General features: G+C 42.7%; 1 protein-coding gene across 1 annotated transcript; it reads right to left on the bottom strand.

Moving 5' to 3' along the window:
• Window positions 1–206: 206 nt before the first annotated feature.
• Window positions 207–2,355, bottom strand: LOC133001858 (zinc finger protein RFP-like). Its single transcript, XM_061071564.1, has 2 exons — window positions 2,295–2,355; window positions 207–2,213 (listed from the first exon to the last, which is right to left on the bottom strand). The coding sequence occupies exon 2, from the start codon at window positions 2,209–2,211 to the stop codon at window positions 589–591; it is 1,623 nt and encodes a 540-aa protein (XP_060927547.1). The 5' UTR covers window positions 2,212–2,213; window positions 2,295–2,355; the 3' UTR covers window positions 207–588.
• Between the last annotated feature and the right edge of the window lie 13,132 nt (window positions 2,356–15,487).

Here is a 15,487-nt window from a genome sequence, read left to right as displayed (position 1 = left end):
ATGTAGTTTAGGCCCCTTAACATTTATCTCGCAAAATACTGAACCTGTGATCTGCTCCAAACACTGGGGGCCTCGGACTGTAATCCTACGAGTAGTGTGATGTGTAGAGGAACTGCTTTAGTCTTTAATATATAAATCCAGCTGAGCTGTGACATGAAAGAATGACACAACAGAATCTGTATATATTCAGTTTATTATGCAAATATTTCAACGATTGAAACACTTGATAAAATACTTGAATTAAAACCAACACCACATTATGACAGTAAACTTTACCATTTTTATATAAAAGGATCAGACAGTAACAATTACTAGAAACATGCACTGTGTCCATACATTTTTTCCAAATTTATATGGGGTCCCTGTGACCTTTGACCAATGTAATTCATCAATAGATCTTTGATTCAAAATGATAAATAATCAACATTTTCTCATTTGTTGTTCTGTGATGCCTCCATGACCTTTGACCTTTGGCTACCAGATTCTAACCAGTTCATCCTGGATTCCAAGTGAATGTTTGTACCGAATTTAAAGAAATTCCCACTTGACTTTCATGGGTTTCGCGTTCTCCAGAATGGGACGGATGGACTAGTGAGTTTGAGGTACAGGTGTAATGATGAGAGGGGCGGAGTTTCTTCCATTATAATTCGGCTGAGGGCAGAAGTGCGGATAAAGTTTCTCTGTAAAGCAGCAGCCTGTGATACAACCGATGCGTGATTTAGAGTCTGCATTGTAAAAAGACACTTCACCTTTGTTGTAGTCTACAAAGACGCCCACCTTCTGAAGCTCTTCTTTCAACATTATAGGTTCTGCAGTTGTTTTATATTTGCCCTCAAACAATCTAATGCACCAATATCCATTTTTAACTGACGCACTTGTCTTGTTCTTTCTATCCACCGACTCCCTGGCCACGCCAATGTTCCAACGTATCTTTCCTTTCACCTGCACCTCAAAGTAAAACTTCCCTGTCATGAATCCCTCTTTTGCCAAAACCTGACATGTATGAAATCTCTTTGGATTGTCTGTAACTTTGTCCTTTTCAATGTTGTCTTTTACTATAACATGTTTTCCGTCTTCGCTTATGACAAGTGAGTGATATGCAGTGTCAGGGTCAAGGGTCAAGTCGACCGCGTGCTCTCTCATTCTTTTCATTCTGATCTCAAGAATCTCTTCCATTTTTTCCTCGACTCTCTGTTTCAGCCGAGTCAGGTGACCTTGCGTTGCCTGGAAAGACAGGTCAGGGCCGAGATCTGTGTCGGGGCAGCTCTTGTGTGGAGGTTTGGACAAGGTCGAGAAGCTCTGGAGGAAATGATAGTGATCCTGTGACTGTGACAGATGTTCTAGCTGACTGCTTCGGCTCTTGAGCTCAGTCACTTCCCTCCTCAGTTCTTTGAGAAACTCTTCACCCTTTTGCTTTATTGCACTGTGCCTCTGCTTGATCGCCTCAACTAGCTCGGCCTGGCTCGCCTGAATGGACTGGATCAACTCGGTGAACACCTGCACGGCGGCTTGTTCCTCTTTTTCAGAATCTACCTGGCTGACATCGAGTAATTTTTCAACCTCGGCTATCTTCTCAATCCGTGTCTGTATCAACTTCTGCATGTTTGCCTGTGCCTCGTCTTTTGTTGACGCCACTTTTTCATATTGCTCCTCCAGGAGGACGGCGTTGTGACCCTTGTGATCAGCTTTCAAACACAGGACGCAAATGAAGGCCTGCTCCTTCAAGCAGTACAGCTCGGTCATCTTGTTGTGTGTCTTGCACATCCTGTCGTCGAGATTCTTCACTGGCTCTAATAATGTGTGACCTTTGAGCCCAGCAACTCTCCGATGCGGCTCCAGGTGTGACTCACAGAAAGAAGTCAGACACGTCAGGCAAGATTTAACGGCCTTTTCTTTCATCTCAGAGCAGAAGTCACAAAGAACGTCAACCTCCAGAAGCTGTGGGCCTGGAGTCGAGGCTTTGACTTGAACCAACTTCTTAAACTCATCAGCTAACTCTGAGATGAAAGTGTTGACTTGAAGTTCAGGTCTTGTGGAGAATTTCCGTTTGCACAAGGGACACTGGCAAGTGTCCCTGCTGTCCCAGTACGTGTGGATACATGAGCTGCAGAAGTTGTGTCCACACGACATCGTGACTGGGTCTGTGAACACGTCCAGACAGATGGAACACAGTAACCTCTCCTCTGACAGCAGAGAGCTGGCTGAAGCCATATCTGGACAAAAACATGGGAGGCAGTTATAACTCATATCTGTGCTGAATAATCTGTTATATTTAAAGAAAGGTTTAAATTTACCTGTGAAGTTTGCGAGTTTTAGATGCAGCAGCTTGAAGTGACGAGCAAACTGTAACTTTCCTCGTTGAGTTTCATTTCAGTATGATGACGCTGGTGATGGCCCCTCCCCTGCTGCTCTGCTCCACTTCCTGGTTTTGTTTAACTCTTTCCACTCTGTTCACATTGGGAACTACGGTGGCCCTGAGAGCTCAACGCACAGCAACTTAAGAAAACACATGCAAGTGGACAAAACACATGCAGGTGGAAAACATCTTCATCAATTTCACAACACAACACTACACAACATATCACAGAAACGTGCAGCAATACAGAAAACGACAACGGAAGTGTTTCCAGAGGACAGCTAAAAGTGATGGACACTGATGTCATAGACGTTTGCATATATTATGTCCTGCTGACGTTTCTAATACAACTGCTGGAACCGTTATGCAGAGGGTCAGATGTCTGGTATCAGGAGGTGATGATGATGATGATGATGATGATGATGATGATGATGATGATGACGATGATGATGATGATGATGATGATGATGATGATGATGATGATGATGATGATGATGATGATGATGATGATGATGATGATGATGATGATGATGATGATGATGATGATGAAGATGATGATGATGTTATTTAGAGGATAAATTACAACATAACAGTTGATCTTCTGTCTGTTGCTCTGTCTTTTTGTTCCTTACAGCTGCTGATATGAAGATTTGTGAGATATTCTACTTCAGCTTATAGCAAAACTTTATCAGTCAACTATTAAGTGGTTAATAGGTAACAAAGATTTTGTCTGCTTAGAAAAGAGAATGATAAAATAAGATTAGTAAGACTGAGTAAAACATTTGTGAACTGCAAAACTTAAACTATTTCACAAAGTGATTTTTACCGTGAAATGTAAAACCTTTTCTTGCCTCATGTTTTTCAAGTTCAAGTGATTCAGTTCATGGAAACAATTTTTTTAAAATACCATTGGAATATAAAATATATTATTCTATCCCACAACCCACATGCCACCGCTTTTCAGAAGAAATGTGACAAAGTGCTTGACAATGCAACACAACAGATTAAATAAAGGAAGGGACGGAATAACAGCAGCGCTCCGCCAGATAAAGAATAAACAATATTGAAGGTTATTACAGAGATAAAACAAGGCGGATACATCAAATAAACAAATAAGAAAACGCAGTAGAAACTGACAAGGGATTAAAACTGATGTGTGACCACAAACAATGAAAGACATAAAACACCTACACATGCATACGTGCTCGACATTGGTACAAAACAAGGATGCAAATCTAAAACTATCAGTTCATATTAAGCAGTTTCCCATGTGGACGTATAGGAAAACCTCTGACTCCCTCTGCTTTAATGGGAAACTACTGTAGATGCAAAGCTGCAGGAAAATCATTAATAGTCTTTGATATCCAGGCTTTATCAGCTTCCTGACTCCTGCAGCAATGGAATGGGGATTGAGAGGGCATCCCATTTCAGACAGTATAGAGTGGAGGAGGGAAGGAGGGGGGGAGAATGAAGGCTCCTCACCCTCCAGTGAGGCACACGGTTTGATATCCCCCGACAGGCAGAAATAAATTACCCCCCCCCGACAGACCTCTTCCCATTTGACAGCCTTACACAGGCAGGCAGGAGAGTGAGCGCACCGAGGGGGGGGCTCAGAACTTCCTCCTTCCTCCTCAGGGATCTGAATGACGGCTCGAGTCTCCGCCGTCTGTAAAGAAAACAATAAATCACAGATGCTGCTGAAAATCAAATGCTGGGGACAATTGTCTTTGTGTAACAATGACTTTAAAAAAAGAAGAGAAATCAGCTTCCGATAAAGCTAAAAGATTTATGAGACGTTTTGTTGAACGCTCACCGTTCAGCCAGCGAGTGCAACGTATTGGTATGCGGCCCGTGTGTAATAGTTCTGGTCTGATGGTTGGAATCAGAGCTGGGTTGTTAGAGCCGTGCTGAGCAGAGCACCAGAGGAGAGAGGCTGTGTGTGTAGCAGTGTGTGTGTAGCAGTGTGTGTGTCTGTCCAACATCTCTGTTAACGTGTGTCTTCACAGTTTTTCTTCTGAAGCCGAGAGCAGGTTCCTCTGACCTTCTCTGTTAACATCCATCCTCCTGCTAAGAGCATCACTGCACTTATGTAGGGTGCATTTATAATCGGTGTCAAACACTGTACATGTAAAAAGTTCAACTAGGACTTTGTGTGTTGAGGACTCTTCAGAGACAAATCGTCAGATTGTCTTCGGCGGACGTGTCTGTCCGTCAGTCTTCTGCTGACCTTGCTGACGCTGCTCTGTTATCTGTCCGGCTCATCGCAGCTGCTGTAGAGCCTCTCCAGATAAGGTTCAGTGATCAGGAGGACCCTTCACCCCCCCCCCCCGCCCAGTCTCTTAATCCACCTCAAAAAAGACGAGTTTGTGTGTTCTCAAATGTGTGTGTGTATACAACATGTACACACACACATTTGAGTCATTGATATGAATAAAGTAAGATCGATTTAGTTTGTAGTCCTTTCACCACTCTTACTGTTATTTATGGTAATTTATTAAAATAAATTATATTTATTCATTACTGTATTATTTTACTGTATGTATTAGTCTGAAATAGTTTTCAATTGTGTAAAGTGTTTCTTTCTTTGCTTTGTTGTATCTCATTATTATGTTAATCTAGTTTAAACTGCTCAAACCTGCATGTGTTAAATAAATAAAGATTTATAGATTTTATGATATTTTGAGGAAGATTATTCCAAGGTTTCAACATCAATCGTCTTTAATAATGCCCGAGAAACATTTACCTTGACATGTCTTGTGCTTCTGAAGGTACATGGTAGGTGTTGAGCAGGATTACGCAAAAAACTACTCAACTGATTTCCCTGAAATCCTGTGGAGGGACACGACCCAAGAATGAAATCATGAAATGAGAGGATAATTCTAGGTAATTTTACTTTTTCTCTCTTTAACAATCTGATCTCACATTTAACAGCTTTTCCAGGAAATGATTAATTTATCTTGATTTAAAAAATCATTCACAATTGGGGGACTGATATCTTTGAGTGGGAGCAATTTGGACTCTACTTAGTGACATTCTAGTTTAAACTTGTATTTGGCATCACAGTGTAAAAAAAGCTGCATTGGTGTTTTTAACTGTGGGCCACGTTCTCTCTCTATCAGAAATCACTATAAAACAATTGAATTCTCCAGGTTGTACTAATAAAAGCACGATCTTCTTTTGATTACATGTTATAATATGCACAGCTATGGTCAATTAAGTTATTAAAGCTAAAGATATGTTCATGAGTTTTGTGTATCAAGTCACTGTTGCATATGTTGCAGCCCAGTTCCAACCTGTTGCTGTTTTTACTTCTTTCTGCTCTGTGTATACGTTGTGTATGCGTTGTAAATAAGTTGTGTATACGTTCTGTGTGTGATGTGTTGTTTCAATACACTCTGCTCTACGAAATGCAGATTTTCATCAGTTGCCAAAAACATTCTTCTTCTCCTATTCACGACGTCATCAGTCAACATCAACTTGACTTCGATTTCATAACAGTCGACTTTACAAAGTCTGTTGTCATTCAAACTCAGCTGCCATCATCAAAGCTCCTGAACCTGAAGTGACTGAACATCTTCAACGTGTCACTTTTGCAACATGTCAGTTTTGTAGTGCAACACTAACAGGGTGTTCCTCTCATCCTCACCTCGTGCCCCAGATCAGATCGAGAATATTCAATATGTCAAAATGAGATGTGTGAAGTTGATTTGGTTCGTTTTTTTTATGCAAGTTGGTTTGTGTCCATATCTGAGCCCTTGTTTCCTGTGATTAATCCAGCAGCCTCCCTGACACCAGCAGGGAAACATCATTGCCTGTGGTATCTTGACATTGATGTAACAAATGACTGTGGAGCTTTTTACAGTGTCGCAGTTATATAACCTGTCACCATCCAACACAGATTGACTGGAAGGGGAAATAACACTGGGTCCATCTGCGAGGATTCTTGGCTGCAGACACGTCGTCATGGTGTCACGGGGAAATGGAGTCTTCGACGGCAGGGGGGGGGGCATCGACCACGGGCTGTTACCTGCAGGACAAACACTGCTGTTTGCTGATAGAAAGTTTGGAGTGGGGGGAAATAACAGGGATCCAGGTTGATGGACAGGAGCCATCGAGTGGCTCTGCAGAATTACTGCTTTGTTACAAATCCATCCATCAGCAGCGGGTTTTTCTGCACGAGGGAGCTGCCTGAGAATGGAGCAGGAATGAGGGACACCACACCCGTCTGTCCGTCATCCCTCGCTGCAGCCTCCACCCACGACTAAGGCTCCACGTTCTTCTTCATGGGTGTCGGGGAAACGCAGAGTGACACTAGCTGTTTTCCTCTGACAGCACCTCTGACAGGTTGCGACCCCACGAGCCTCTGAGTGATTTCACCTGCACACGTCTCAGCCGCTGCAGGTTCGATCGGACAAAGCTAATTCCGGGACGTTAATAATAGAAATCGCTGGAATAAGAGTAAGCTCTTGACAGCTGGAGGCGAGGATTATTACTCATGCCTTCCTGGGTTTGAAAGATGTTAAATGAGGTGTGTTTTCTCATTTACATTTTAAAGAATTATCTCTTTATATGTGCCTGCTGCAGTGCAGGACTCTCCAGAGGATCCTGTATATGTCATTAGTGCAGGTCTGAAAGCGAATTAGACAAATAAAGACCCAAAAGAGGAAGAATTCATCCATTTTCAATTAAACGTGTTCCAATATATACATTTCTCACAGCCGCAGGTTCACAAATCAAATTATAGAAGCTGGAAATAAATGACATTTAAACATTTTAAGTAGTTGGATGTTTAAACATAATTAATGTATAGAAGCAGGATAAAACTGACATTTTAACATTTAATTAGTCGGATGTTTAAACTAAAAAAAATAATGAAAATCACAAAGAGAGAAATGAGTGTAAAAGATGCCTGCTGTTTCATAATGAGACGAACAAAACTAAGAAGTTGCACGGCATGTAAATATAATATAATATATTCATTATATATATAATTCAAATCAACCACTATTTCTCTTCCATTTCTTCGGTCACAGACGGGTGCTTCCACCTCATTGAGAAGACTCATGTGGAAAGGGGGGGGGGGGGGGGGCTGATAAAGAGGAAAAGCATTCTTGAGGTTTATTCCTGTGTCACACAGCGATTTATTAATGTACCGTTAAGATACGGACACAGGAAGCCGGAGCCTTGTTTGGTATTCGGGGGGAGCCAACAAATACGAGTGAGAGAATGCGGGTGTCAGAGCTCATTGACTGTTGTGATCAGCCTCTGGTTTACACTGTAAATAAACACAGCGAAGCTCAGATTGAGTGAAGCAGAGGGAAGCTGATTGATGGAGGTTATTATTGAAGAAGACCTTTTATCATTCTCCTTATTTTCTGTCATAATACATAATGCAACAGTGTCGGACTCTCCTTAAATAAATGTGGTTATCTCAAAATAATGACAAGATAATTTAAGCTTTTGATACAAACTGCATGATACAAACTACTTATTTATTGCATTTACAATACAAATCAGATGGCAAACTTTTGCTGATCCACAATATGTAATCGAACCAGTCACATGGGTAAAGTAAACACATGGGTGTCAGATTTATCTGAACTCTGAGATTCGATTATTTTATATCCATGATGAGCTACTGGTCATATTGTCACAGCTCATTCTACTACAAGTCTACTTGAGTAACATTATCTGCTTTTAAAGTACAACAAATGTATTTATCACACAGACTTTAACCTCCTCCTCTACCGACACGTGGCAAGTGCAGAATTTAGTCATAAACCATATTTGGAAACAAATGAAAATGAAAATAAATTTGGTGGGTGAACAGTTGAGGGAGCACACACACACACACACACACACACACACACACACACACACACACACACACACACACACACACACACACACACACACACACACACACACACACACACACACACACACACACACACATACTGCATCCACATCCAGTCACAAGAGGCTGCGGAGGAGCAGTGCAGCTTTTCTTAATAAAACATTCACAACTTCCCGCAGTGGAGAGACACTGTAATCTCTCCCTATCGGCTCCAGCAGACCGGCCTAAGAGGCCCAGTCTCTCAGCGGGGGGGTTCAGTCGAGGAGGAAACGGCCGCAGCAGCAGGGAGCATTTACCCGAATATTCTCCTCATCCGGAATGTTATTCACATTCTGCTTTACACACTCACACAGTTGGAATCATCTTAGGATACTGCCGGAGCCTGCACATCCCTGGAGATGACTGTGAATAATTGATTTTAACCAGGGAGACGTTTGGATTTTTCGCCCCATTTCCATTTCCAGGAGAGTCTCCAGGAGGTGATTCAATAGTCGAGTGATACTTGCAACACTTTGGGAAAGTTTGAGGAAGCATAAATTGTAGGTCTAAGATGTTTCCCAGAGGATTTTAGGGAATAATACAGAGATTTATTTAGAGAAACGGAGCAAAATTGTTTGACTTTTTCATCCACAGGTCGACCTGGATGTCAATGTTAAAATGGAGCTTCAATCAGGCGTGAATGTGGTGTGATGACAAACACCAGGACCCTAAAGGAAAAGCATTTTCATCTTCAAGCTCGTCCACTGGGAGACTTTCTGCCGTCAGGAACACAAAGTAGACAACAAAGACACTTTCCCACCAGTGTCACCGTTATGTAATAAGATTTCACCTCACTCCGACTGAACTTGAAGTCTGCCTGACTTTTTATCAAAAAACGAAAGTCCCTCGTGGATTCTCTCCTCGCTGCCTCCAGTGTTGTCTTTCATTTCTGGGTCACGAGGGGGAGAAGAGAATCAGGCGTCGAAACGCTTCCTGCAGAAAAGGTGTGTAAACACTCAGCGGCTCGCTCAGGAGGTAAACATGACGCAGCGTTCCTACCCTACTTTCCACAACTTTGATGTTTGGGAGCGACGGCATTAACATTCTGGAAGAAGCTCCCTGTGCTCGTGCTCATCACATCTCCCTCAAACTCGGAGCTTAGGGCGAAGAACTCTGCCAGGGATTTTTCTCCTGAGCGATTCTCACCGAGTTTCTTTTACGCTGCTGTTCTGACGCCTCTGGCAACGCGGCCAGTCGAATACATCTCAGGGCCGAAGCTGGGGGCTGAATGTGAAAAGATTCTGTCTCTGGTGTTACAACAGGAAGTGGTCTCAGCTCAGCGGAGAATAACGGGCGTCCGAATCATTTAAATCTGACTGATGAACCCTTAATGGAGCATTAAGTTTCACAAACAGGCTGTCAGCTCGAGGTTCCTGCTTTTCACGGCTGGACGTCTGGGTGATTAATGCACAGTGATACTTTCGGAGATTGTAAAAGAGAAGGGACGCCCACTCCAATCACACTTAACACAGTGATTATTGCACGTCTGATGTTTCCAACTTACACCCTCTCCAGTTAAATGTGCGCTTAGAGCGTTAAACTCATTTTTGTGTTTAGGATTTATTTTTGTCTGGACCCGAAATCGTCGCTCAATGACGCACTGGAGCGTTAACATGGCCTCTCTCCTGATATATAAAAACTAGGATGCATCATCAGTGGTTTACCAGTTACTGCATCATATATATATATACATGTATATACACTACAGTGTGCTATCTATCTATCTTTGTCAAATCCATTTCCCCTGGACGTCATGATACGGGATAACACTTGAACCTGACCACTCACCAAATGTGCGTCGACATGTAATCTTACAATCACTGAACCTTTCTGCCCCTGTGTGTTGTTAAAACAGAGTCCGACCTATTTTTCTCTGTGTTGCTGGTGTCAAAGGTGTGAATCAGACTCATGGTCGGACTGCACCAAACCGAGACTGCACGAAAAAGACGTTGGATATTTCAGCACCTCAGTGAACTCACCCCCAGCTTTACACAGAGGAGTATTCGGCTATTTTTCACATTTACTTACCCCTAAAATCTCTGAGGCACTTGTAAAACATGCTAAAAAGGCGATTGACTCCTTTGCCATTTCCAGTATAGAGGAGTTTTAAATCCCCACAGCATCATGTTCAATGTCAGAAACAAGTCGACAACTGAGGCGCACTCTCACCTCGCTGTCGTGCCAGATCGGCGTCTGTTCAACCGGGAGTCGTGTTTCCATTAGTGCCAGAGCTGAGAGTCAATGGACCTGAGACTGGAGTGAATGCCATTTGACTCCATTCCCAAAAGCCAGATGTTAATGGGTGTTTTCTTTTTTACCAGTGTTCCCAGTGTTTCTCCAGTGAAGGAGATACAGTTTAAGAAACTCTGACCTGGTTTCTGGAGCAATGGGAAACTTCCTGTTGTGGACACAGGTTCATGATTAGGGAAAGATTCTAGTGACAGCTCGTAAAAAGTATTTTTTAAGTCACTGGCCGGACTCGAACCTGGGAAATCCTTCACTTCCTGCTTCTCGACACAAAAAGCCTGGTACGTGTTGAATTGGAGCTGAATGTCGGGAAGTAAACTGACGTACAGAATTCACTGAGCTCGTTTGACTGCTCTGTTTTTCTATTTTCATCCATTGTTTGTGTGATTATTTCTGCCTGATGCTCATTCTGTCAGATTTCTTTCTGTCCTTCCTACTTCCTCTTGAATCCGGAGACTTTTATTGATCTTAATCACAAGTCAAACATGTCAAATGAACACGGGCTCATGACTGTGCCTGAACCGCTAAACACATTTCTAACAGAGAACAATCACCGGATTAAGGACCTGCAAACATTTTATTTTGCAAAGATTCATAATTCATTTTCAATAAATAAGGGGTCGTTCATCTTTAGTTTAAATTTTAACAAAATAGATCCCGACATTAGTCTCAAGATATAGTGGATGGCATAAAATATTCTCCCTGGTTCAACCTCACAAGACTCCATGCGCTCTTTTTCTTTCACTACCTCAAATGCCCTCAAAGTTTCAACCCCTGCAAAGACGTGCGTGTGTGTGTGTGTGTGTGTGTGTGTGTGTGTGTGTGTGTGTGTGTGTGTGTGTGTGTGTGTGTGTGTGTGTTAGAATCAAGAGCTTGTCACAACAGGGAGGAACCAGTCTGCTTCCATTTTCCACCAGAGGTTGCTGTTTTGTTTCTTTCACAATAAAGACATTCATTTTTTTGTTTTTTTGCTTCCAAATCCAATCTTTTCTCCTCCTACACCTCCTCCCGGCGGAAGCTCCCCAAATAGCAAAGCAGCACTTCAAACAGGCACCGACATCCTCTGGAAAAGCATTGACGGGGTCCAGCTTGGGGCTGCCCAGCAAGGAGAGGAGGAAGCGGAGGGAGGAGGGCGCATCGTGGAGATAAACACAAGCCAGAACACCTGGGGAATACATGTTTGCGGCTGCAGTGCGGCTTATGTTGATCCTGCCGCCTCATTCACAGGCAGATTCAGCGCAGGCGCCCACTGGCTGGTTTATAATTCCCTCCACAGACTGGAACTCCTCTTCCCGCAGCCAGAAACTTTTAAGAATGGCAGCACCAGACCCTTCGTGTTTGTTTGAGGAGAGAGAGGCTTAATATGAAAAGAGGGATGACGCCAATTCCCCCAAACCGAGGAACCGACGTGCAGTGGGACTTGAGGGATGCCGGAGTGATCCGATGTAGAGCTTAGTCAGACTTTTTTTGCATTTTGTGAGGCAGGCATTCGCTAAATGCATCACCTAACGACATTAACTGGTTGTAAAGCAGAGCTCTGATGTCATGAGTCAGTTCAGGGATTTGTGAAATGACCACATCTGTCTTTGTTTCTTTTTTCCTCCGACCAGAACCTCTCAGTCTCCAGCTCTCTCTGGCTCCATGCTCATAATCCTGGAGCAGCTCAATGGGCTCTGGGTTCCAGTCATTATTCACTTCAATTCTCTGTTTGGTTTGTTTCTCTGCGCTGGCCACAATCAGAATTGCAAAGGGTTGTTTGCTTCACTGGGGCAGACAGATCTGACCACAGGGGCAGAATCACAGCGAGCCCTCGTCTCACACAGGCTCCTTACAGAAGAGGAAGGTTCCACATATTCTACAAATGCCTGGGTGCTGTTATTGATTTCTGAAATAAGGTAAATCTTCAGACGTAATAACTTCTGGCAGGTCTGACATGAAATCACAGTTTTTCACTCCCTCTCCCTTCGATCTGAAACAATTCAATCAGGAAGCTTGTGGGCAAACGTATAGGCTCCTCTCTAGTCAAGATTTGTTTAATCTGAGGAGGAAGGAATGTGGACGGACAAAAGAATTAACAGGGTGCCGAGTTTAATGTGTTTATGACTATTGTTTGCACTGATGAGGGGAAAAGTTTAAAATCAAGACAAGTTGTCATTAGAAATCAAAGGTAAGGACGTGTCCACTAATTTCATTCAAAATAACTTTACAGCATTGATCACATGAGTAAAAAGTTAATTGCCATATTGTCCTATAACTATGAGTATGTCCTGTCCAGGTACATATCAAACATTATCATCTCCAATGATTCATGAAGGACATGTTTGCGTCTTTGCTTGAATTGAATCCATGTTCTTTAGTTCTATAAAGTAATTCAGTCCACTGTCTAACATTTAACAGATTTTTTCATCTAGAGCCATTAATTATTTTCTGGGAAACCAGTAAATGTATTTTGTTCATGTCTACCCCCAATTTTTAATGGGTTGTTTCTTTGCCCGTGTCCCATCCTTCCACTCAGTTTACCGTCCAGTTGTTTTTACGTAATCCTGCTGACAAACAAAGGAATCTAACCACCTTTGTGGAGGTAAGAACAACATCCACCATGTTAACATGCTACTCAACTTAAAAGGCTAAAGATTGGATGACAGGTTTTCTTGTAATCCTGTTTATCAACAAAACCCCACTTTGATTCAAAATCTCTTAAATTATGATCCAGTTGATTAATTCTGCAGCCGCTCTGCGCTTCTCCGCCGATAATTGATGATGCACAAGTTGATTTTTAGTGATTTTTCAGAAACTGAAAGAGCTTGAACACATAATGAGATTTCATCTGATGGTGGCCACTTGGTAAAGAGTAGCTGAGCTCACGAGCAGATGAAGTTAAGAAACTGTTCAGCCAAACTGCCGCAGGGTGAAACACAGCAAATGAGAGGAGCCGAGGCCTTAATGAGGGAAATATTGGACTCCTGAATCCACAGTTGAATCATTTGGCTTCCACATACTTGGAATATTCTGCTGTTTTGCACTAAATTGGGTTTGGGTAATTTTTTTTGCTCTTCTGGAATTCACACAAGTAGAAAGAAGTATTCAGACTCGCACCTGCTGCGCTAACGAGGCCGTTACATCTTCAAATGAGGGTGAGAACAAAAAGAAGAATTGACTTTGTTGTTGTTGTCATTAATTAAATACAACTCTTATAAGCATCCATAAATATACATAAAGACGGATATGTGTACATGTTTAATTTAGTGTTGGATATCATTTAAATATTAGATCATCCGCAGTCACAGCAGCTTTTAGTGACCTGACTGATCTGAGCTGTCTCTGGGGGGGGAGCTTCCCTCTCACACTCACTGAAGTTGTACAACAACAACCTGACAGACCTCAGGCCTGTAACCTAGCGGGGGACAATCATTAAACATTTCCAGGCACAAAGGGGGGGGGCCCTGTGATGCACTGCAGTCCAAACATTGAACCTATCGGATTTCGAAAGAGGTTCGACCTTCAAAGTTTCCTCCCGTCGAGAAGGTGTTCGGTTCGACTGGTTTTGTAAAAAATAAAAACAAGGCGCCACACGTTACCGCGGGATACAGAGTAAGCGGCGCACTTTGTGTCCAGCCAGCGGTGGCTGGACGCTGCTGACACTGTCAGGCTGGAGATTCGGTCCGTCGAGCTTTGGGAAATGCCAGCCAGCACAGTGGACGTCTCAAAGTGCGGACTCAGTCGATGCTGCGTCTCAGTGAGCAAGTAGGGCTGGAGTTTTGGAGGAGATTTTCTAGGAGGGATATAAAACCATTCACACGTTATTTATAACCAGGACCGGGCTGTGGCGAATAGGTTAAAAAGAAAATTCAAGTAGAGGACATTATTATGATTTAGGTCGATTTTGTTGAATACCTACCTTTCCATTCAGTAACAATGTCTTAGTCATTGCGTTGTGATTGATATTGAGAACTTTCAGGCTGCACAAATCTCCCAAATACGTCCATTCACTTTCCTTTCACCTCATACTTTTCTACATATTTAATTCCCAATAGATCCCGTGAGACTTGAAACAATCGTATACAATCCAAGGGTGACTGTGGAGCCACAAAATTGACTTTTAAACATTTCCATAACCACTTTGCATTAATATATAACATCTCCCCAAACCAGTCATATACACCAAGATATGGCATGGCAAGGTCATTACTGCAGTCTGTGGTCCAATAACTGCAGGAGCATTTCAAAAGTCATGGAAGAAACTCTGAGCTTCTGAAACCAAAGTCTCACCCCAGGGCCCTGAGAAGTCGAATGTGTATATCGATTTAAAAGGAAAGAAAGGAGGAGAGAAACACCTGATGTGCAGGCTCCTGCCAAAGAGAGGGATCCAATCAGGGAACTGATTAGAAAAGGGGGAACTGCAAAGCCAAATGGTAACAACAGTTAATGTCACTGGGTTTGCTCTGCACCAAACCTGCAGCTAAACTGGAAACAATGAAAGAGAGAGAGAGAGAGAGAGAAAACTCCGGAGAGATTTCAACTCATTTTCTTCTCTTCATTGTTTTGCCTCTTTAACAAACTATAAAATACTTCCTGCTATCGTGTCCTGGAGCCTAAGTCTACACAGTCCCATCAGTGTTAATGCAGTTTTACAGCGAGACGCGTAATAAGTGTCCGATCATCAACCTTATGGATCCTCATTCAGGCAAATGGCTGTAATATTGTCTTATAACTTCAGAGGGGAGACAGGAAAACAACCGTTCAGATACAATACACGTGATCATCAATCACACTTACAAGAATGCTCATGGTGAGAGGGACACACACAGAAGGGAGGGTGTGTGTGTGTGTGTGTGTGTGTGTGTGTGTGTGTGTGTGTGTGTGTGTGTGTGTGTGTGTGTGTGTGTGTGTGTGTGTATGAGAGAGAGAGAGAGAGAGAGAGAGAGAGAGAGAGAGAGAGAGAGAGAGAGAGAGAGACAGTGGGGGGGGGCGAGAGGAGACTGACTACA

This window comes from Limanda limanda, chromosome 5 (genome assembly GCF_963576545.1).
Source record: "Limanda limanda chromosome 5, fLimLim1.1, whole genome shotgun sequence".
Lineage (NCBI taxonomy): Eukaryota > Metazoa > Chordata > Actinopteri > Pleuronectiformes > Pleuronectidae > Limanda > Limanda limanda.
This window is presented reverse-complemented; position numbering and strand designations above follow the sequence as displayed.